Genomic DNA, 21,703 nt, shown 5'->3' with positions numbered 1-21,703 from the left:
CTCGCTGCTCTGATCCTCATCCTGATTGTTCAACAGAAAATATCACAGAACCAAAGACTTTTCCAGACTTTTTTTTTAACTAGGACCACCCTCAAAGTCAAGCCAAAACACAACCTCATCACTCACCTTTCTTGTTTTCCCTACACATTAGTCATCACCCATCATTCTCATTTCTCCCTGGCTATCTTCGACCCAAGCTGCGACCATGCTGGAGCAGATGTCCAGACGAAACCGTTCCCTGTTGTCCCTCTCCCTCACCTCACTGGCTCTCACCTTGTCCGTCTCGGCTTTCTGCACCTCCTACTGGTGTGAGGGAACCCACAAGGTGGTGAAGCCGCTCTGTCTGTCACCAGTCAAGATGAAGAACTGCGGACAGAACAACAGCCAACCGTACACCACAGGTGAGCGCAAAAAACAGTCAACTAAATTGTTTTTTAAGTTGTAATTTCAGTATGGCTCCCCCTGGTGGAAGTGTACAGTCTCACACTGGTGAAAGTCAAGAGGTGCCTTCATGTCTACATTAAAACAAAAGTTACAGCTATATGTAAACGAGACAATTTCACTTCAAATGTATCCTCTGACCCGCGAATCAGCCTTTCACTGCTTACCAGGAGACTGATTGATCTCACCACTGTGTTGCAATGGCATTTCACTAATTTAAACATTAAAGGTTTGTGCATTCAGTACATCCACCAGTGAGTTTAAGCTTTCAGTCCTGTCGTTTGTTTGTAGAATACCTCAAATAGATTAAATCGAGTTTCAGTTGAATTTGGGGCCTAGTTTGACCACGAGTCAAGAAACATGGGGTTCATTACTTCTTTACTTCATTACTTATGATCACTTAGCTGAATCAACAACATCCCAAAGTTGTATATCATTATCTGTATTATGATACAGATCTGAAACATGTTAATTATTGATCACTTACCAACAACAATAAATCAGGAACTTCTATCTACTAAAGGAATAATCTCTGTCAGTATTCGCACATGGTTGTCTGAAGCGTATCTCTTGAACCATTCATTGGATCGACTCCACACTTGGCAGGTGCACTGCTGGGGAACTGTGTCAAATTTGGTTCATTTTGAGCATGCAGCACAATTAATAATAATAAACTTAAACTGTGAATAAACAGGGAATCAGCTGGTCTGGTCTGCTCTGCAGTGGCAGGGAACAGCTTTTGGGCTCTGTGGTCCAAATGTCATGACGACATACAGAATATGCTTTTTGTGATTTTCTGTTATTATTAAACTATTGTTTTTCCTATTTTGATTAGGTATTAAACAACATTCCAAAACTTGACGCCAATGTTTGTAAAATGCTTCCTTCAAGTCATAAACCAGGACTTTAGCTTGCTATGAATTCTCCACTTACAAAGTGGCATCAGATTGTTTGTGTATGTCCACAAATGGCCATCTGTTGTATAGCGTCTGAGTTAGGGTTAAAGAGACAGGAGCCAAAACGGCCTTTAAGACAGAGGCTGAACTGAGGGGCTGCATTATAATATGAATAAGGAGTTTTCTTCAACTGTAAATCATGTTAAGATATTTATGTCAAGCCCCAGAATATAAATGTATGGAAATGTGCATGATATATCCTATTTAAAATTAAGTAGTGCACCTTTAAAATATATCAAATAACACATCTTCAAATTTTGACAGTTTAAGAAATAAATATATTGGCTTAAGAAGGGAGAAACCAACAGTCAACATGGACTAAACTCAAAGTTATAGAAAACAGAAAATGTAAATAATATTTGTTTCACATTTGTAGATTATAAACATTATTGTGTATGTGTGTTATTCATCTAATGTATGTCACTATTCACCATGAAAACGAGATTATATTTCACTCTTCACACCATCTGTCTGGTAATTTTTTAAAGGGAATTTACATTAAATTGTTGGAATAACCCAGAAATGTAAAACACAAAAGTGTGATAAATAGCAGTTCATTGAAGTTATAGTGCACGATTTTTAAGTATTGAGATAAGTATTGTACACTTGACTTCGCTGGCAGTGATTCACATAATCCCAGTTTTGTTGCTAATCTCAATAGTTGTGTATTTGCTGCTGTATGTTATCTGGATTCACCGACTCGCTGTCACACTGCTGTAAGCCTATTTATTTCCATGTAGTATTGAATTTTCACCGCATAGAAAATGAAAGATTACCTCCAGAACGAGTATTTCAGCGGTGGATTCTGTTTCACGCTGTGACCTGTTATGTCAAAATGTCTTGGCACACTGCCTGTAAAGATGATCCCACACTGCAATATAGTGCAGATTTGATTAATCAATGTCAACCCTATGCTCTTGCCTCTTTTGACCCCCTTATCTTTCCCTTCTCATCCCTCTGATCTAACCCTGTTTTTAAACTTTGATTCCTCTGATCACTAAATCTCCATCATTCTCCACCCAGAGACCCCCACGCCAGACCCCAGGAGCCCGGTCTCCAATGTGACACTCTCGCCCATGCAGAAGGAGGAGCTGGCCAGGATCAGGAGGAAACAGCTGGCCAATGCTGTCCATTATATCTGGGAGACGGGCGAGGACAAGTACATGCTGCGCTACTTCCACACCGGCTTCTGGCTGTCCTGTGAGAAGCATAATGAAGGTTGGTGATGAGTATGGAGGCTGGATTTCACAAGATTCATGGCTTTAGGCTTCTGAGTAGAAAACTCTGGATGGCCAGCAAAAAAATCAGTTACTTTCGATAGTATCATTTGTAGTGTTGTTTCTTGCTTTCTCATTTAAGTCATTACATCTTTTGAGTATCTCACAGTTGATCCACTGCAGTTTTTAAATCCATTTAGGAATCAAAATTTCTTTCACGTGGAGCCCTTTAATCCTGATTAGTACATTTCCTTCTCATACCTTTGATCCACAACATGAGAACTGCCTTCTTTTATGATTTAGCTATGATATGCCCAATTTTATCCAATTCAGACACCTAAATCCTTGTATATACCGTTATAACATCCAGAATCGCCAACTATAATGCACTTTTTACACAAGATCTAAGATGCTGGATATTATAACACCTGCCTTGATGGGGTTTTTTTGTATTGGATACCAATTCAGGCAAGAGCTGATGTTCTTCTTACTGATAAGGCTTAAAATGGATCAGCTCCTTTGTGTATCACTAGTCTTATTACTCTGTGCACACTGTTGGTCGATGTGCGACAAGGCCTGCCTCTATGTGTGTATTTTGTACATTTGAATACATGCATTGTAGTATCAATCCAAAACTTTCAATAACACAGATTATAGATGAGCAATGATCATGATGGTGTCAAAGGTTTGCAACCATTTTGTTCCCCTGAAACCACCATAACCCTAACTTTTTTTTTGTTTAAAGGAGCTATATAAATAAAGCTCGTGATCATTATTATTAATAATATTATTATAATTTTTACAAGCCTGAATTACAGCATCCATAGTCCAAACAGGCCAGTAAGCAGTTTGTTACTGGTGCAGCTTTCAACCAGTAGAGTTTGTCCTTGTCTTAGTCATGTTGCTGGCAGCTTATGTTTATGTTGCTTCGATTTTGCTCCTTTTGAGATTTCATTCTTTTTATTGAAAATACTCTTTATTTCAATTTGAGTCTAAAAAAAATTGTTTCTTCTTTTATAATTTGAATTACTCTGCAGTCAATGATCAGAAGTTCTGTCACACACAAAATACTTTGACATGAAAGAAACAAAAGATAAATCTGCTTACAGTAGTTATCCTGAAAACAGAAAGTAATCACTGGCATGTCAGTTATCTATTTGTCTTCTTACACTAAGCCAGCAGTTTTGCCTTAAATTTGTCCTCCAATAGGAAGGTGAGTTAAGGGGCTTAGGCCAGCTCTTTCTGATACATTTTTTAGGATTTGCGATGACTAAGACATAAGTTCTTAGTATTTGCAATGGATTATTTGATTTGATTTTTTAAAAAGCACATATTGCAGTATTAGGATAACACGCAGATCCTGGTTGGTTTTATGTCAGAGGATACAAGAACAGACGTGCTTTGTTTTGAGCCACTAAAAGTCAACCTATAGGATAGGATCTCAGTAGCTAAAATTTGTTGTGGTTCTTCTTTCAGGTAATGATCAGGAAGAAAAGTGTCGCAGCTTCATTGAGCTGACGCCGGGAGAAACTCAAGGTTGGTACAAAACGTCCTCCAATATGTCCTATAATTAATTAATTTATCTTCACTGTAGCCAAACATCCAATCAACAGAAAATACAATAATAATCACCTATAAAGAGCATCAATAAAAAATAAAGCACCATAAATAACAAGGAAGTAAAACAAGCAATATAAACAATAGGAATAAAAAATAGTACAGTATGTTGAGAGGAATGTTGGTGTAATGATAATATACCTGATATTGATATTACATATATTCAGTCCTTGCTCATGTTCACTTGGTGGGACATGTGAAGTTTAAGGTCAAACAAAACTTGTATAGTCAAAGAAAATGTTGACTTACTAAACAAAATATCATGGTTTAGTTTCTATTATGTGTAGTTCATATCAGCTACACTTAATTTTGCAAATAGCTCCTTATTCTCTTCCCGTGACAGACACAGTTCAAAATCTTCTTACTTTGGCTTCCAGGCGTCCTCTGGCTGTCAGTCATCAGTGAGTTCATGTACATCGGTCTCCTGGCCATGGGCTTCCTGCTGATGTGTGTGGAAGTGATTTGCCTCTGTGCCAAGAGGGAGATGAACGCCCTCAAGATCAACGCCTACGCCGCCATGTGCACTGTCCTCTCAGGTGGGGACAGAAGACGGAAACCCTAAAATTACACTTAACATACTCACAATGGGAGCACCAAACATATGCTAGTTGTCTGAATTATACGATCTAATTTGATGTCACTGAACTGCACAAAGTATGAATTCCAGTTTTCCTGCTGATGTCCAAACTCTTAAACACCAGAATTTTCTTTGGACAAAAGACCTTCCTATTATGTGATGATAGTTAGTTTATTGTCTTGCCTCAGGTGGCTTTAAAAGCAGAACTAAAGCAGCAGAATGGCTTAGAGTTTTCAAAGGCTGCTGTGCTAAGAAATCAAGTCTGTACTTGATTTATATTACTAATACATTTGTGGAGTTCAAGATGGCTTTGGTTTACTAAATAATGTGCAAGTGGTCTAAAGATTTTTCTATGTTCCATTTTCCAAATGTCCATCATTCTTTTCCCTGTCTTATCTCTACAATCTTGTTTTTTCCAGTATTATTGTTATTTTTCTCTTTTTAACTGTATTTCTGTTTTTTTCCCTCTATCAGGCATGATGGGGATGGTAGCTCATATGATGTATACCACAGTGTTTCAGATGACTGTCAGTATCGGGCCTAAAGACTGGAGACCACAGACCTGGGATTATGGATGGTCGTTTGCGTAAGTTTGCTTCAATTCAACCCCAAATAATTGTGTAATTGCATTATATCAATAATCACTTATTTTAAGTTATATTTTCCTGTGGTCTGACAACAAAGGTCTTTCTTCCAAATCTTTCCACTGTCCTCAGCATGGCCTGGCTCTCCTTCAGCTGTTGCATGGCGGCTGCCGTGGCCACACTCAACTCCTACACAAAAACCCTCATTGAAATGAAGCACCGTGCCCGTGTGAGGCTAGAAGAGGCCCACGCTGCTGCCCGCGCCCCCTCCTATGAGGAGGTGGTTCGAGCTGGCAGCGGGGTTTACTCTGTCAGCCAGCTGATTCAGCTTGGCCAGCAGGGGGCACTCATGGACCCTCTGTGGCCCCGAGGAGCGGGCCCAGCCGTCGGACCGTTGGCGTGCAGTGCTGGAGGTGCACTGCTTGTGGGCGGGGGAGGAATTGGAGTTGGAAATATGGGAGCTGTTGGGGTGGGGATGGGAGGAATAATGGGAGGTATGGGGGCAGTAGGAGGTGTTGGAGTTGGAGGAATGGGTGTGGGAACAATGGGAGCACTTGGAGGGGTCGAAATTGTTGGAGTGGCTGGAGGAAGGCTGGTGGACCCTCATGGCATGGTGGTGGTGGAGGGATGCGGCGCTGAGGGGTGTGAAGACTGTGAACGGGAAATGGATGAGATAGATTACGCTCTGCATGATGAGAGAGAGGACTCACTCTGCTAAGACTGCGAGGGGCAGAACGATGTGGTGGGCTTGACAAACTCTACATCTCGGACTGGATTACCATGTATCTATTTGAAACCACATTCACAAGACTTAAACACAGACCAGAATGGTTCCTGGTAGATATCAGTTTCAAATGAAATTGTAGTAAGATGCACCTCTGGATCATTAAAGAGGGGAACTCCACTGATCTTACATATCTAAGTCTGTTCTCAGGTATTAGGGAGTACTGCCACATATGTGAAAAAGCCTTTTTGTTACCTCAAGTGATATCACTTGACTTAGTGTTGGTTTAGACTGAAGTTTGAAAATGAAAGAAGTGAGGCTAGGAGCTCAAAGCTACTGATGTAGGCGGCAGGATTCGACAAGGAAGCACAATTTCGTTTTTATTTTAACTTTCTATTGTGCAGTGGGGGGCAATGCTGAATCGGTTACTGCTCTTATTTAGCTTGCAGCAAATAATAATTTCAAGTTGCATTGTTTCATTTGAGGCAACTAGAGGGCAGAAAAGACTCCACAACAAACTCACCCAGAGATGTACATTGCTTTTCTGACCACTTGATGAATGTCGGTCAATATTCAACCTCATTTTAGCTCCCTATTAATAATCTGGCTCTTTAGCTGCTAGATATTTCTCTTTCTTCTACCTGTCTACTGTTTGGTGCTGGTCAGTTGGTGTACACTTGGCATGCCTGAGTTTATTTGCTGGAAACAGCTGCCTTTAGTTTTATATGGAGGATTGGTGAGAGCAACTCACCTTACCTTCCAGTCTATGTGGTGAAGAAGAACCAAAACAACCATTTATAAAGAGGGTAAAAACTACAGGGCTGCAGGAGGTTTTGATAAGTAATATTGCTGAAGTAAAAGTTAAAATTGTTGCTTTCAGAGTCTTTAAACCTGCGTTAACTGATGTTTTTGGGCAGCAGAAATGAGTAGTGACAACAACACTGGAATATTTATTTGGAGTCATGTTTCTGTGTACCTGGTGAATACAAGTCCAATATTCACTCTTTCTTATCTCTGTTTGCTCTCTACCAACTCCTGAGGGAAATATCTGGCTCTTTAGCTGCTAAATGCTCCAGTATGTTCACCAGCTAGTCTACAGCTAATTGTGTCTGTTTGCTGTTTGGTGCTGAGCAGGTATGCAGTTGAAAATGATGCTATGAGAGCGCTGAGAATTAACCAAAACAGTAAAGTTGAGCTGAAACTCAATCTAAAGGTCCATAAAGCTGAGGGGAGCTGCAGAGTTGCTGATAAATATCTGTAATTTCATCACTACGAGCCACGACCACAACACATTAATCACTTGATTAATTGTTATTATTAAAAATACTGATTTTTAGATCTACAGTTCGCCCAATTCAGCTGCACTGTTGATATTTCAACAGTAAAGTCAAACCATGTACAAAAACTATTGTGTGTAAAATGATTTTTTTTTCACCAAATTTGACACTATTGCTTGTCTCCTTTTTTTAATACCAGTGTAGCTTAAAACTGTAAAATCTGTAAAATCTGTAACCATCTGATGCACAGCATGGGTCAAAAGTGACCCACACAAATGTTTCATTTATAACTAAGTTGTTTATTAACATTGCAAACATTTTATTTTATTTTTGCATAAAAACATTTTTGTATCACTTTCCCACAAGAGCAGAAAAGTGGTCAAAAATGACCCATATATATTCTCAATGAAATTTGATAAGGACCTTTGATTTGTTTACATATTTGTAATTAGGAACATATTTTATTGTGTACATCTCACCCTCAAGGCCACAGTTGGATGTCCTACTGTTTGTCTCATAATAAACGTGTTAACATCAGGGGATAACATTACAAAATGTTCCTGTGATTCTATGCAATTGAAATAAAGTTTCATTTTTTCAAGATTATCCAAAAATGTCAAGTTGTGTTGTCAAATAACTGTGATTTCACAGCTTTTGTTGAGTGACCACTGACTCTTTGTTGTTGGTTTGAAAAACACAAAGGTTATATCATAGAAAGAAGAAGTTCAAATAGAAAATTTACCCAGAAAATGTAAAGTTTGAGTTTAACCTGTTAAAGGCAACACTGCATTATCTTTAACATCCCTTACTGAGAACTCTCCACAGACAAAAAGGAGTCGAGAAATAAGCTGAAGGAGAAGACAAAATGAGAGTAAGAATTTTTGGTCTGAAGGACCAAAGTGTTTTGTTAGCACGGTTTCTAAATAAAACCTACATTAACTGATTTTGGGCCAATGTGTTTTCAGCAGAAACAAGTAGTGAAACTAACACTGACATATGATCATCTTTTAAGTTGATATGTTGAACTTGTTAGCAAACAGCTGATTATTTCCACATCCAGTCTGTCTACCTGCTGAATGTAAGTCCAATATTCACTCTCTTTTAGCTATGTTTTTGTCTACCAACTCTGGTAGAGATCAAGGAAAATATCTGGCTCTTTAGCTGCTAAATGTTCCACTATGTTCACCAGCTTGTCTACAGCTAACTGTGCCTGTCATTTGGTGCTGAGCAGGTAGTATACAGTGACTTTTTGGAGTTTTTCTTTGAAAACAGCTGCCTGCTGAGGCCAAAAGTGATTCTCAGCACTATGGGAGTGAACCAAAACAGTAAAGTTGCAGCTGCACAGAAACTGGTTGAAGCTAAAGGAGAACTGCAGAGTCACTGATAAATCTCTGTCGGTCTGACATCATTTAATACATTGACACTATAAAAAAAATATAGATTTTTGCAACATTAAAGAAGTGAAATACTTATGTTGTATGCTTTTTTATAACTGTTAGCAGTACAATTTATTTCTAACCCATCTCAAGACTTTATCAAAGAGACTTTTACCTGTGGTGTAAATACCTGGCTTGGATAGGAGTGTGTACTCACAGTTATCTTGTGTGTTTCTCTCTGTTTCTCTGCGGTTATGTACATCTGCGAAAGAAAGAAATCCAAGCTTACAGTAACAGAGAGATTTGGATGTTAAAGCAGATGCTTTCCAATGCTTTCCAGAAGATTATGTCAATAATCTCCCCAGTCAGGGGACTAAGAGAGACAGAGAGAGAGAGGAGGGCAGTGATTGACATGATATAGGCAGTGAAGCAGAGATAAACAAGATTGCCACTGGGTCACTGAGCAGTATGTGGGGAGTAATTAAAAATGTAAATTAAGAGTTTGAATTATACAACTGTTTATGTAAGATGAGCCTCGAGTGCAACTTGTGACTGTATTTCACATCTGGGGAGTTTTGCTTGAAAGCAAAACAGCATATAGGAAATGGGGTTAATTCACCCATCTAGTGGTTGTGAACAGACCGGTAAGTTCCCATTCTGTCACCAGCAGCTCTGTCATGATGGGACATGTTTAACCGCTGCAAAAAATGTAGAAAATTGAAGTGAAGTAATGGCTGCTGATTCCCAATCAATCAATCAGTCTTCATTTATATAGCACCTAATCATCATAGAACAGGTATAGACTGTACCGTTTAACTTAAAGAGACTCAGCATTCCTCCATGAGCAGCATTTAGCAACAGCAGCAAGGAAAAACTTAGTAGGAAGAAATCTAAAGTAGAACTGGACTTTAGGTGGGCGGCCATCCGCCTTGACCAGTGTGGGTTGGGGTTAATGATTTCTACCAATCTCTAGCTTTATCCTTTAACGAAGCTATATAACATCGCCTCTATGTCACTTTTTAAAGTCCCACTCCACTCAAAAATATGGTGGCTGTTTGAGCTTCACTGTGCAGAATGACTGAATCACTAGAAGACTGTTTTCACATTGATCTGCTGAAAGGAGAAAGTTTCTCTGAGCTCACTGAAATTCATATTTTAAGGGGCTAATGAGCATGATTAGTGACATCAGAAATAATTTAGAGACAATCCTGGTTCAAGTGTGATGTGGAAACTTGAAGCCACCAGTGCAGAAACACTGAGGGATGAGGAGTAGATGTCATTTTAAGGATTTTAACAAGATAATTGAGCTTCTTTTTGGGATCAGACACACAGATTATTATTATAATCAAAGTAGACTGTGGGAAGGAACTTGACTTTATAATGAAATAAGAAGTATGTGTGCTTGTGTACTGCTAAAAAAACAACAACCCAAAAACATAACAGATGTCTGTCAGAAAGTAGAACAAGAAAGTGAACCAGGTCTCCTGATTATGAAACAATTTTAATCTTTTATATGGTGAGTGTTATCTAAGTGTTGCTGAAAAATGCGGGCATCATGAACATCTGGAGATTTGGGGAGGTCAGAGCAGTTCAACACTTCCCAAGCATGAAATAACAGAAATGAAAAACTATATTTTAGAAAAAGGAGGAAAAACACTCATATATATTTTTAGATTTTTGACCATTTACACTATGTTATGTTTACAGTATTTCCTAACTTACTGCTGGTGTTGTCTAGACATGCAAATGGATTTGGTTTTATTTGCTGAGATTTTAAAAGCCTTGAGTGTTTAACTGTTCCATAACATCATTTTCAGTGATTATTAAGAAAGATTCGTAAAGCTGTATAGATGCCTGTGTTGCTTTTCTTGTTATTCATGGTCTTTAAACTCTGTTAAAATGACTTACTGCTGAGTTTGTGCTGAAAAAAGAAGAGATAGCACATGGAGGTTAGGATGACAGAAGTGAATTTAGATCAGAATTTAAAATTAAAATGAACCTGGACTTCTGATCTATCATTTATCCACTGCTGACATTTCTCCTGTTACTGCAGTACAATGGAGGTGAATGAAATGTATTTGATTTATCAAAATGACATTTAATATTTTCAGCTACAACACGTCTTTTCACTGAATAATGTCCTGGTAAATCCAAAGAACTGACCGTGAACAGTTTTCATTCCTTCAGAGAAAATAATTTCCAATCAGCATATCTACACTGGGTTATGTGGATTGTCTTTTCCAAGTGTAATGTGTCTGTTGTTCAGCAGCAGTGGAACTAAAGTTACAGACAATTACAGACTGACAGGGCTTCAGTTACCTTTACTTCCTTCTCACGATGTCAGATTGTTCACACATGCCCGCAAACAGCTGTCTGTTGGTAGCCTTTGTTGCAAAGGTTGCTCCACAGGTTGTTGGTGTTGTCCATTTCCATATTTTAGATCATATTCCAGCTCAAAAGTATGGATGTATTAAAGAAGCTTTTATTTGGAGTAAGGAATGAGAAAAAGATACAAAGGCCTACTAGTATTGGCTAAGTTGCCTGTTTCAGACAGGCTGAACTGAGGAGCTTTTGATGTGTTAATCATACATGGATGAAAATATAGATCTAAAAAAGAGGATGATACATCACCTTCAACACAACACTATCAATCAATCAAAGGAAGACTTCTGACAACTTTTTGATTTAATAGAATTTTCTTTTCTTGGGGAAACCCAAGACCAACACATATTTGTAATATATATATATATATATGCATTAATAAGCACCAAGTAGCTAGAACATCATACAAGAAGGATTATGCCACATGGAAGAACTGAACACTTAAAGACACAAAATGAGACAACAATAAGGTCAATGGTACATTGCATCCCGGGCATTTACTTACCTTGCGAAGCGGCTGGATTAATGACATCATGAGATCACATGAGAATCCATCTTTGCAGGTTTTACAACCACTAGTGGTTTGGACCAATCAGCATCCTATGAGGATTCTCACATTATCTCGTGAATCCAGCTGCCTCCAAGGTAGGACGGTGATAGATAGCAACAGTTCATCCAATCACTTGCCAAGAATTTATGCCTACCTTTTCACAAATAATTTTCAAAGCAATTTCTCAGACTGTTTTGTGTTGCAAATCATTGGATCCGTCAACTTACGTATTAAGTGTTGTTACACTGTTAACTATATGTTGGCAGGGATTCATAAAAACATCCTGTGGTAAAATGAGAAACTGCAAAGACCAGAAATGGCTGACCAGTAGAGAAAACAAGATAACTAATGTACATGACATCATATTAAAATGAGAGCTTAAGTTGCAAAAACAAACCCTTATAGTTGACTTTTTCTTAAGAAATGTAAACTAAACACTGACAGTCTCAGAAATACTGTATGTGCCTCATTCATGTTTTTTTAATACTGCACATAAAAATTTGAATGAGGGTGTGAGTTGAATTATGTGCAGATTTTTTTTTCTTTTATTCATGTTTTTTTTTGTTTTTAACTCTTTTTAAAACATAAATTTATTTTTGTGTCAATATAAAATAAAAAAATGAAGCTTTCATATTTGGAGATGGTTGCTTTAGTAACCACAACTGCAAGTAACTGAGGGCAGCGTTAACTTTAACATTTATTAAATATAATTTGGATGAATGTTAATTTAAACAAGTCTTCAGACAGTGGGTATGCATTGGTAACCGAAGATGTCAAACCCTGAAGGAGATTCTTCATTGTAGTTTAATTTGAACAATGCAGCGTTACCGTGGCAACTGCTTTAAGTTCACAATTTCTGAAGGTGCTACCGGGTGTTGGAGTGAAGGGCAGAGTGTAAAAGATATGAGTGGAGGGTGATACAGCTACTCTTTTGGATAAACCAGTTACTTTCCCGGTTCGAACTGAATCAAACGAATGGCTCCCTCATTTTCCATCACTCCCTGGATGAACTCTCCTTCTGCCACTCGTTCTGGAAGAAGAAGAAAAAGGAGAAGAAGAAATTCAGTTCTGGTAACTGACATGACTCAAACTTTAATATACGTCTTTAAAGTAGTTCTTTAAAACACACAGATTAGTATTCAGGCATTCAGAAACTTTTAGGTCGCTTGGATAGAAAGTAAATTCACCTCACACAGCTCAAGCTAACACCCTGCAACATCTGTTAGTTAAACAGCCAATGAGGCAGATGGTTGGTTACTGATATTCAGTTTGGGTGGACATAATCTTACACAACTCAAATTCAAGAATGTGTTTCTTAACGTTCCCTCTTGTTCACATTTGACCAGCAAATCTGTACCATTGGTTAACAGAAACAGTGTAATCTTGATGCATCTTGTGCTTGTTCAATGGAAATCACAGTCATCCAACAATCCAAGATTGCAAGATACATAACCCCAAATTGCTCCAGATAGCTGCGCCAACAGTGTGTAAATGTGTGAGTGAATGGTTGGTCTTTATTTTAAAACATATTATGCTGTTGCTTGCATGAAATGTGTCTGTTACAAGCCAATCACGATTGAATGAAGCACATTTTGTATTAGGCATCATTATCCACATAATTGTCAACGCAGAATTTACTTACAGCATGGCTCAGAGTTCAATAGTCAAATGTCAGATGTTCTTTAATCTATTCCCTCATCCATCCCACTTTTACACTTAGACCCTGTCTATCAAGTGGTTGGAGTTACAATCATACACACATCTCAGAAGCATATATATTTTCATTGGTTGACTCAAATGAGCAATCATATTATCTGCTCATCGCTGTCTCACCGTTGTCCCCCTTATCAAAGAAGTGCCATAGTTTTTCTGCCCTCTTCTCGGGTGTGTTTTCATCATCAGGCAGACTTTCCACATCATCTGCAGGAATCAGCTTGAAAATTGCCTGTTAGAGAAAAAAAAACAGATTGACAAATTAGTCAAATACAAAGAAGCATTTTGTTGTGACATTTTATCCGGTATCCAAAAATGTGAGGTATGGTGACAGGATGCATTTCCTCCTTTGTCATTTTAATCATTAGTATCATGACTGCAATGGGAGTGGAACAATCACACTCAAGCCCATCTCAACAATTTTGTCACATCAATGAGCCGATCATGTGTCCACTGACGAAAACAGCAACAAACTGCTTTAGTGGCACAGATTAACCAACCAGCTTCTTGTCCTCTCTGGCTTTGTTCTGTGATTATATGAACTGTAATCCTTTAAATTGAAATGTGGTGGCTATAAATAGGTGTTTAATGGGAGTCACATTTTCAAAGAACTGGAAACAGGAAATTGGTATTTTCAATTTGGGGTTAACATTTAATTATCAAATAGCACTTTGATTATATATAATAATCCATTTTTTCTTCCTCTTTTGTTTAACTGTGATTTCCATATGACAGATTGGATCTGTATCTAAAGCATTTCACAAAAGCCACCAAGTAAACTCAGAAGCATGGAGGGTGCCAAAACTACTAGCCCACATTTCACCTTAAAAGCAGAGCTTTAAAAATTATTACTGCTATAAATGAAAATTGATCTGTTTGCCAAATTAAAATCAAATGTCTTATTCAGGCATACTCTGAGGAAGATTTTTTTTTTTTTTTTCTCAAACTCCATTCTTCAACTTCACCCACTATAAACCTTGTATAATGTTTAATAGATATTTTTGCAGCGCACAAAATGTTTCCTATATTCTAACCACTCAATAATGTTCAGGTATACAGGCTTACATTGGTTTTATTTCCTAATTTGAATGCTCAACTAGGTCAGGTAGAGTTCTAATCCTACGTTTAAAAAATGTCACCTAACCAGATTAAGTCCAAAGATGGACAGACGCCGGGTGTGTGGGTGTTAATGTGATGTGATCAGAAATGTCAAAAAGGGAAATTGTGAATCAACTTCTTTTTTTTTTAAAGTCCTTCATCTATGTGACATCCTTGCTAATTTTCACAAAATTCAAATTTGCTTCCATCACGTTTTCCTTGTGAAAATCTCCATTACTTTGATCTAAAAATCAGCTTTCCTCCATTCATTTCACACTCATCACCTTCACCTATAATCCACCTATTAACATTTCGTCTAAAACGTTATACTACTAAATCCACAAAAGATTTATGTAGAAAAGTATAATAATACTGATAATCCTATTCCAAAATGACACAGTGGAGAAAAACCCCCACTTAAACACAGTAGTGAAATCTGAATTATGTATAAGTTATGTCTGAAAGCCAATCAAATACGGTTTAAACCAGTTCAGTGTCAACTTGTATGCAGATGATACTGTTGTCTGTGTTTCATTTTGCCCTTTCTAATCAAATCCCTTAACTTATCTTTTAAATGGAGGTCATATTATTAACACAAAACTGTTCCTACATACATTTCAAAAACTGCTAGATGCTAGACCAGTTGGGAAACACAGAGGAGTGGGTTAGATGAGGATGATGAATATCAGCTCCATATTTGTAAAACAAAAATTGTAGTGTGTGGCTCTGAAAGTAATTTTTGCCAGCTAATGAAGCTATACCTTGCAAACACAATGCGGGGTTGGCAAGTGTTGGTGAGGCTTCTACAAGCTACTACATCACTGCCTTTTCCCCAAAACTCACCGCGCAAATTTCTGTGACCTCTGACTTGGTGATGTATCCGTTCTTATCTACATCAAACAGAGAGAATGCCCATTCCAGTTTCCTGTCAGTCTTCCCCGTTGACGTCAAGTGGAGGGCAATAATATACTCCTTGAAGTCCAGTGTGCCATCATCATTTGTGTCAAAGGAGCGGAAGACATGTTGGGCGTATGAATTGGCTTCGCTGTCTGGGAAGAATTTGGTGTAGATGGTCTGGAACTCCTCTTTTGTGATGCGGCCTGTTGGACACTGCTTCTTGAAGTTTTCGTACCACTGGACAATCTCAATCTCTGTGAACTTGGTGTTAAGCTTCAGGTCCTCCAGGATCTCCTTGGACACAGCCCCACTTTTGCTGTTACCCATTGTTGCTGGTGTTGGTGATGTTTTAGGCCTTTATCAAAGTGTGAATTTGTGGCCCTCGACTAGGGAAATCAACAGACGTTAGCCTTGGGAGCTGCTTCCTCTACTTTGTCAAAGTGGTAAACTATTCTTGAAGTATAGCTGCGATATCCCTCCTGATCCTGACCTGCAATTCCACCCACAGAAGCAAATGCTGTGAAAAGAGCAGAAGCCGCTTGGTAAGCTCACTAAGCCAATCAATTGAAAATACCAGCAGGACTTGTCATGGATAAGGTTCAACTCAGGTCAAAACTAAAGTGCTTGTTTAGCAGTATTACATTTGTGGCAGTCTATTTTGGCATTGGAACCAAAGAAGCAGAATTTTATGAGAGACTGCAGTAGGCATGATCACTCTTACCACAACAGCATCTTTTACTGAGTATTCATATACAACAATTCTGAAAAGAAGCTCAGACCACAAAAGAAAGCATAATATATTAATCAAAAGGAAAAAGTAATATATTTTTACAGCTGCATGGTAACATGATTCATCAATAAGAGAAAGAAAAAATTGCCATTAATTGATGTTACTTGACAGTTTGAAAAATGCATAACATCAAACATGAAAAGACTTTTGTGACCACTGATTTCCATTGCATTGTGAAATTCAAAATGAAAACTGAATAAGCCAGGAGGGTCTATATTTTTGAGGACCAACCAAGAATTTACCATCACATTGAGCCTGATAACCCTGATTTCAAAGTACCAACCAGTTGGCACTGTGATTTTCTCCACAAATCTTTAAAACACAACAAACTCAAATCACATTTGGTTTGTCCTGGAAGCTTAAATGGCAGGGGAAACAGTGAATGAGAGCCACATTCAGACCTTTAACCTTGACGGTTACGTGAGGTGGCCCAAATGCTGAAGAGGATTCCCCTCAATTATAAGGTTATAAGATCTGATCACTACTATAGTAGCTTAAGTGTCTACCAGTATTCACATGTCTCAGGGTGTATGTCAAATCAACCTATTGCTTAGTAAAGTGTCCCAGGTCCAAAATCTCTTCAGTGCATTGGAAGTTCAGCTCCCCAAACAATTCACACAATTGTAAAATTTTGCCTTTGACTTGTTCACTGTATTAGTAACCTAACCAATGCCCAAAACCAAATTCACTGCATTTCATACATACTAAAGGATGTACTGAGACATGACCTCAGTATCACTTAAAAGCAGGAGTGACAACCAGGGAAGAATAATCAAATCTACTGAAGAGAAAATAAAGCACTACGATGACTATAAATAGAAAGCAAGCTGATTAAAAGCCGTCTTAACTGTAAATAAGTATTATTGAAATCCATCATGACAGATTTACTTATGTGGAACAGTAGACGACAGGTGAGTAAGATTATCCAGTCTGTTTGGTCTTTTCTTCAGCATGGCATCATTTCAGAACAGTTCATAAAAATTTCCATATAGTGCAAATCTGTAGATTGAAGGTGACACGTGGTGTCACATAACAACAACAAAATCTAATATAAATAATATTACAATTCATCCCTTAAAACTATTTCTTTGCACTTCTACCTGCTTACACAACTGCCAAATGAGCAATTCCCAATTTAAATAAAAAAGAACCAATGTCACCAATAATCCAGCAGCAACATTACACCAAAATGTCTTTCCATATTTAATACATGTAAGTCTCAAACCTTTAAGATCATGATATTTAATGCTGTCACTGTTGTACAGTTCTGTATGTTTCCTACCTGTGTAAGCAGCTGCCGAGTCCAGAACAAAGAGTGTGTGTCAGCAGAGGAAATCAGTCCAATTTAACGGGATCACCAAGAGGCGGAGCCACAGCCTGTGACACCATGAGTTTCCTGGTCTGATGGTGCTACTGCTTCCTATTTTTGTTGTTCTTCTTCTTCACCTTTGTTTTACTTGTGAAGTTGGTCAAGTCACATTTACTGAGTTTTTTTTTTCCACAACCATGATTGAGGGAAGTGGTTTTCAGAGCACAAAGTAAAAGGTAACGATAAGAGGCACATCACAATTCAGCTCAGGAGAAACAAATTAAACAAAAATCAATGTAATTTTGTTGTTTTTGTTCTGGTCACGTGGAGGTTGGAGATTGCATGGGTTTGTGTGTGTGTGTGTGTGTGTGTGTGTGTGTGTGTGTGTGTGTGTGTGTGTGTGTGTGTGTGCATGTGTGTGTGTGTGTGTGTGTGTGTGTGTGTGTGTGTGTGTGTGTGTGTGTGTGTGTGTGTGTTTGTGTGCACTATCTATCAAAAAAAGTATGAAATTGCACACATCTAATCTGATGCAGAAATTAATAATTTCCTTTATATTATCTTGGAGTCTTTTCTATTTGTTTGGTATGATTTTCATCTTAAATGGTAGTGAAAAAATTAATCCAAATTTGACTTGATAGTTGAAGAGGCCCAGTGGCTGAAGAGGCTCCCCAATAATTACAAGCTCATAGGGCTCTCTTTGATGAAAAATGCTTTAACTGCTCTTCATATATTAGAAGTGATATCACTTTGTACAAAGCAGGCCAGACACCTTCATTTTAGTGTAGGTTTAAACTTATTAAAATAAAATATATGTGTTCTGGTTTAATAATATCACAATATTTTCAGATACAACAGTCCTGGAATATATCACACTGTCACAAAGATGATGATTCAGCGCCTTGGTTGGCTGTAGTTTGTGATGTAGTTGTTTTGGACCATATTATTGTATTATTAGGTGTTTTAGTATGTATTTTTTCTACTAAGCCATTTACACATCTACATAAAGTGGATAAAATGTATGTTACAGACACTGCTTAATATACTGCAGTCGACTACTACTTTAAATGTGACCAGAGTTAAAATTGTTGCAAAGGTAAAATTTCTTATGGTTTTTGATTACATTGTCAGAGCTCTTATTTTTCTGATTGAATAATTTAACCAAAGACTGACTTTTAGCCAGTTTGTGAAAAATTCGCTGGATATTTTAGTATCCAATGATGTTTTAAGTGCTGTTTCTTTGAACTTTTTCATCTTTGTGTAAATGGACTGGAGGAAAACAATATGATTCTCTGTTTATTGAAATTGCTGAATTGATAGATATTTGCAAAGGTCAGGTTTCAGCTTGAAGGACGGGTTTGCATTTTTTAAAGTTTGTCTTACAACAGTAGGCCAGCTACCAAATGAACACAGATAAAAAAAATTCTGTAGTCATTCCTCCTCATGTCTTCATAATGCACTTTTAATTTAAGTAATGGAGGGCAAAATCTACAGCCATGCAAGAAAAAGTTTATTTGAAGTCAATATGAGGGTTCAACTGTCCAAATTAGTCGAATCAGGTTATTTTGAGTGTCAACATCTCTTTTTGCTATGATCATTCCACTGTAGCTGAAAAGAAAAACACTGGCAAGAAACAAAGCCTGAAGCTTCATATTATCTCCAAATTCATTTTCATTTGTATTTTCCCCTCAAAGGGGTGAAAGTTCAGACTAAACTCTGTGGAGAACAAGGATGTCCTGCAGCTTTTCTTCCACTCAGCATTCAATTGAGCTTGATGCCCATTATGGCCTGAGCCTAATTACGAGCACGCTGAAGGTTTTATCTGCTGTAAAAAATACACCTGATCAAGTTAAGGCACAAAGCATCGCGAGACGTTTCCAAAACTATCTTGGCCCTTCCAATAGGCAGAGTTTAGCACTTTAAATCGAGCGTGTAGTGGTGAGTGGCCCTGCAGTGTTTAGGGGGGGGAGTTCAATGCACTTAATTAAGTGTTGAATGCTGATCAACACCATCTGCTCCACTGTAAACATGCCAACAAAAAAACACAGTAAACAAACCACCTTCTTCCACAGTACACAATATACATCAATTCAGGGGTAAATCTCCGGTTTGAAGTATTTTCTGTACTGCTCTGGACTCAGAGATCATGGCCTCGGTGTCAAGGAGGAGTAACCTGAACCCTAGTCTGATCCACCTTTGCCCTCCCTCACCTCCACGCCAGCTTACTGAAGTGCATTTAATGTTCTCAAAAGCTAGTTTACAGCTACCCAACAGTGAAAAAAAAACAGTTTTCTCCATCAGGCCTTTTTTAGCTGTTGGAGGGTATGTTTTTTATTGGGTCACTGTTTTGCTTTTTGTATGAATCACCTGATCAGAGTTGTGGATGTACAGTGCATACAATAACTGTGTCTCTATGGTGCATGTGAAAAGTAATATAGTAAAATTGCTTTTATCCATAAAGGACTTGCACAATGTTTTTCCTTTTTTTTTGTTCTCAAACATAAATGACAAAATAAGATGCTTGTCAGTGCCTTCCTAAATTGTTACATAAACAGTTACAAACATTATTCATATGATCTGCTTATGTTAAAGTTTGGTTAGCAAACAGCTAGAATCAATGTTTTTTACAACAACAATGTATTAATTGACATGGTGTAATGTGTTGGTCGTGGTTGGTAGTGATGAACCTACAGAGAATTATAAATAACTCTAACTCCCTTCAGCTGTATGGGGCTTTACAACAAATTTCTTAAGTACTATGGCATAGATGCTGCCAGGAAGCAGAGAGAGAGAGAGGAATGACATGCAGCAAAGTGATCCCTTGCTGGAGTTGAACCATGGACGCTGAGATTATGTGGCCCGTGTGGCAACCACTCAGCCACCAAAGCGCTAAACAAGTTTCAGCTCATTGTTTAGCTGCCCAGCTGCAACTTTTTCTGTTGTGGTTCACTTTCAGCTCTCTGATAGCGCCTTTTTGGATTGTAACAGGCGGCTGTAGACTAGCTGCTGAACATAGTGGAGCATTTAGCCGCTAAAGAGCCAAATATCTTCCTCAGGAGATGGTAGAGAGTAAAAACAGAAAAGAGAGTGAATATTGGACTTATATTCAGCAGGTGGACCAAAACACAACTCCTAATGAATGATAATGTTGCAAATAAGTAACTGTTTGCTGATAAGTTCAATTTATCAGCTTAAAAACTGATGATGTGTCAGTGTTGTGTTCAAAACTGATTTCTACTGAAAACAAGTGGCCAAAAATCAGTTTGGATAATTACAGTTACTTGTTAAAGCTAGCAAAATATGACTGCTGATAAGACCTCCCACTCATTATCAAACTCACATGTTCCAGTTATTGTAATATTTTCCACAGTGTGTTACAAAACAGCACAGTAACAACAGCCTCTGAGCATGACCACTGTCTGGGATTTCCTTCTGATTAGGATGACATAACTATCTGCAGACGTCCTCTCGCCCCACTGCCTTCATTTCAAACATAGCTGAGCATAGAACAGCATGTAAACTCTGATGGCAAACTGCTAATTGTTCAGTTCAAAACAGCTTCATTCCCCCGCTGATTGGCTGATGTCTAACTTTAGCACCTGAACTCTGTGCCTGCCGTCTTGGCACCATCAGCCACAGCTTCTCAGGTGATTTAGATTTTGCCATCTGGCTGCAGACGGACTTAGGGGAGCCCTGCCAAAAGAACAGGACAGTATCTCTGTTTTTAGTCTATAGCCTTTTTAAAAAGTCTTTTTTTGTCTTTCATTCAGCCAGCTTATATTTGGTTTATTTTTAGGATAAGATGCACTGCTCCTCTAAACAGACTTTATGGATGAAGGCTTCAATAATTTGTCATAGAAAAACATTGGTGCTATTTGAAAGGATCTGGGTAAATGTTCTCTTTATCCCTTTTGTTCTTTTTGTTTTGTGTTCTTAATTTAAAGGAGATGTATCATGCATATTTAGATATCTTTATTCCATCTAACTTTAATTTTGATCATGGTTTTGGAGCTGAACCTGCTCCAAAAATTTAGGAAGCACCCTGTGTGATGCTTGTCAAGTTCAACATCATCCTCTGTCTGCCATCCAGGTCTGTCTTATTTTAGAAAGGGATTTTCCCTCCAGGCTGGAGACTGGATTTATTGGATTAGCAGTTTTCATCCCTGCACTCTGGAGACAAACCTTTCTCTCTTACAAT

General features: G+C 38.1%; 2 protein-coding genes across 2 annotated transcripts; one reads left to right on the top strand and one right to left on the bottom strand.

Moving 5' to 3' along the window:
* Positions 1-205: 205 nt before the first annotated feature.
* LOC128374427 (germ cell-specific gene 1-like protein) lies at positions 206-6,110 on the top strand. Its single transcript, XM_053334692.1, has 6 exons — positions 206-401; positions 2,421-2,615; positions 4,091-4,150; positions 4,609-4,767; positions 5,283-5,394; positions 5,525-6,110. The coding sequence occupies exons 1-6, from the start codon at positions 206-208 to the stop codon at positions 6,108-6,110; spliced, it is 1,308 nt and encodes a 435-aa protein (XP_053190667.1).
* Positions 6,111-12,645: 6,535 nt separating this feature from the next.
* Positions 12,646-15,736, bottom strand: LOC128374444 (recoverin-like). The gene is made up of 3 exons (XM_053334707.1): positions 15,356-15,736; positions 13,535-13,646; positions 12,646-12,731 (listed from the first exon to the last, which is right to left on the bottom strand). The coding sequence occupies exons 1-3, from the start codon at positions 15,734-15,736 to the stop codon at positions 12,646-12,648; spliced, it is 579 nt and encodes a 192-aa protein (XP_053190682.1).
* Positions 15,737-21,703: the final 5,967 nt, after the last annotated feature.

This window comes from Scomber japonicus, chromosome 15 (assembly GCF_027409825.1).
Source record: "Scomber japonicus isolate fScoJap1 chromosome 15, fScoJap1.pri, whole genome shotgun sequence".
Taxonomy (NCBI): domain Eukaryota; kingdom Metazoa; phylum Chordata; class Actinopteri; order Scombriformes; family Scombridae; genus Scomber; species Scomber japonicus.
This window is presented reverse-complemented; position numbering and strand designations above follow the sequence as displayed.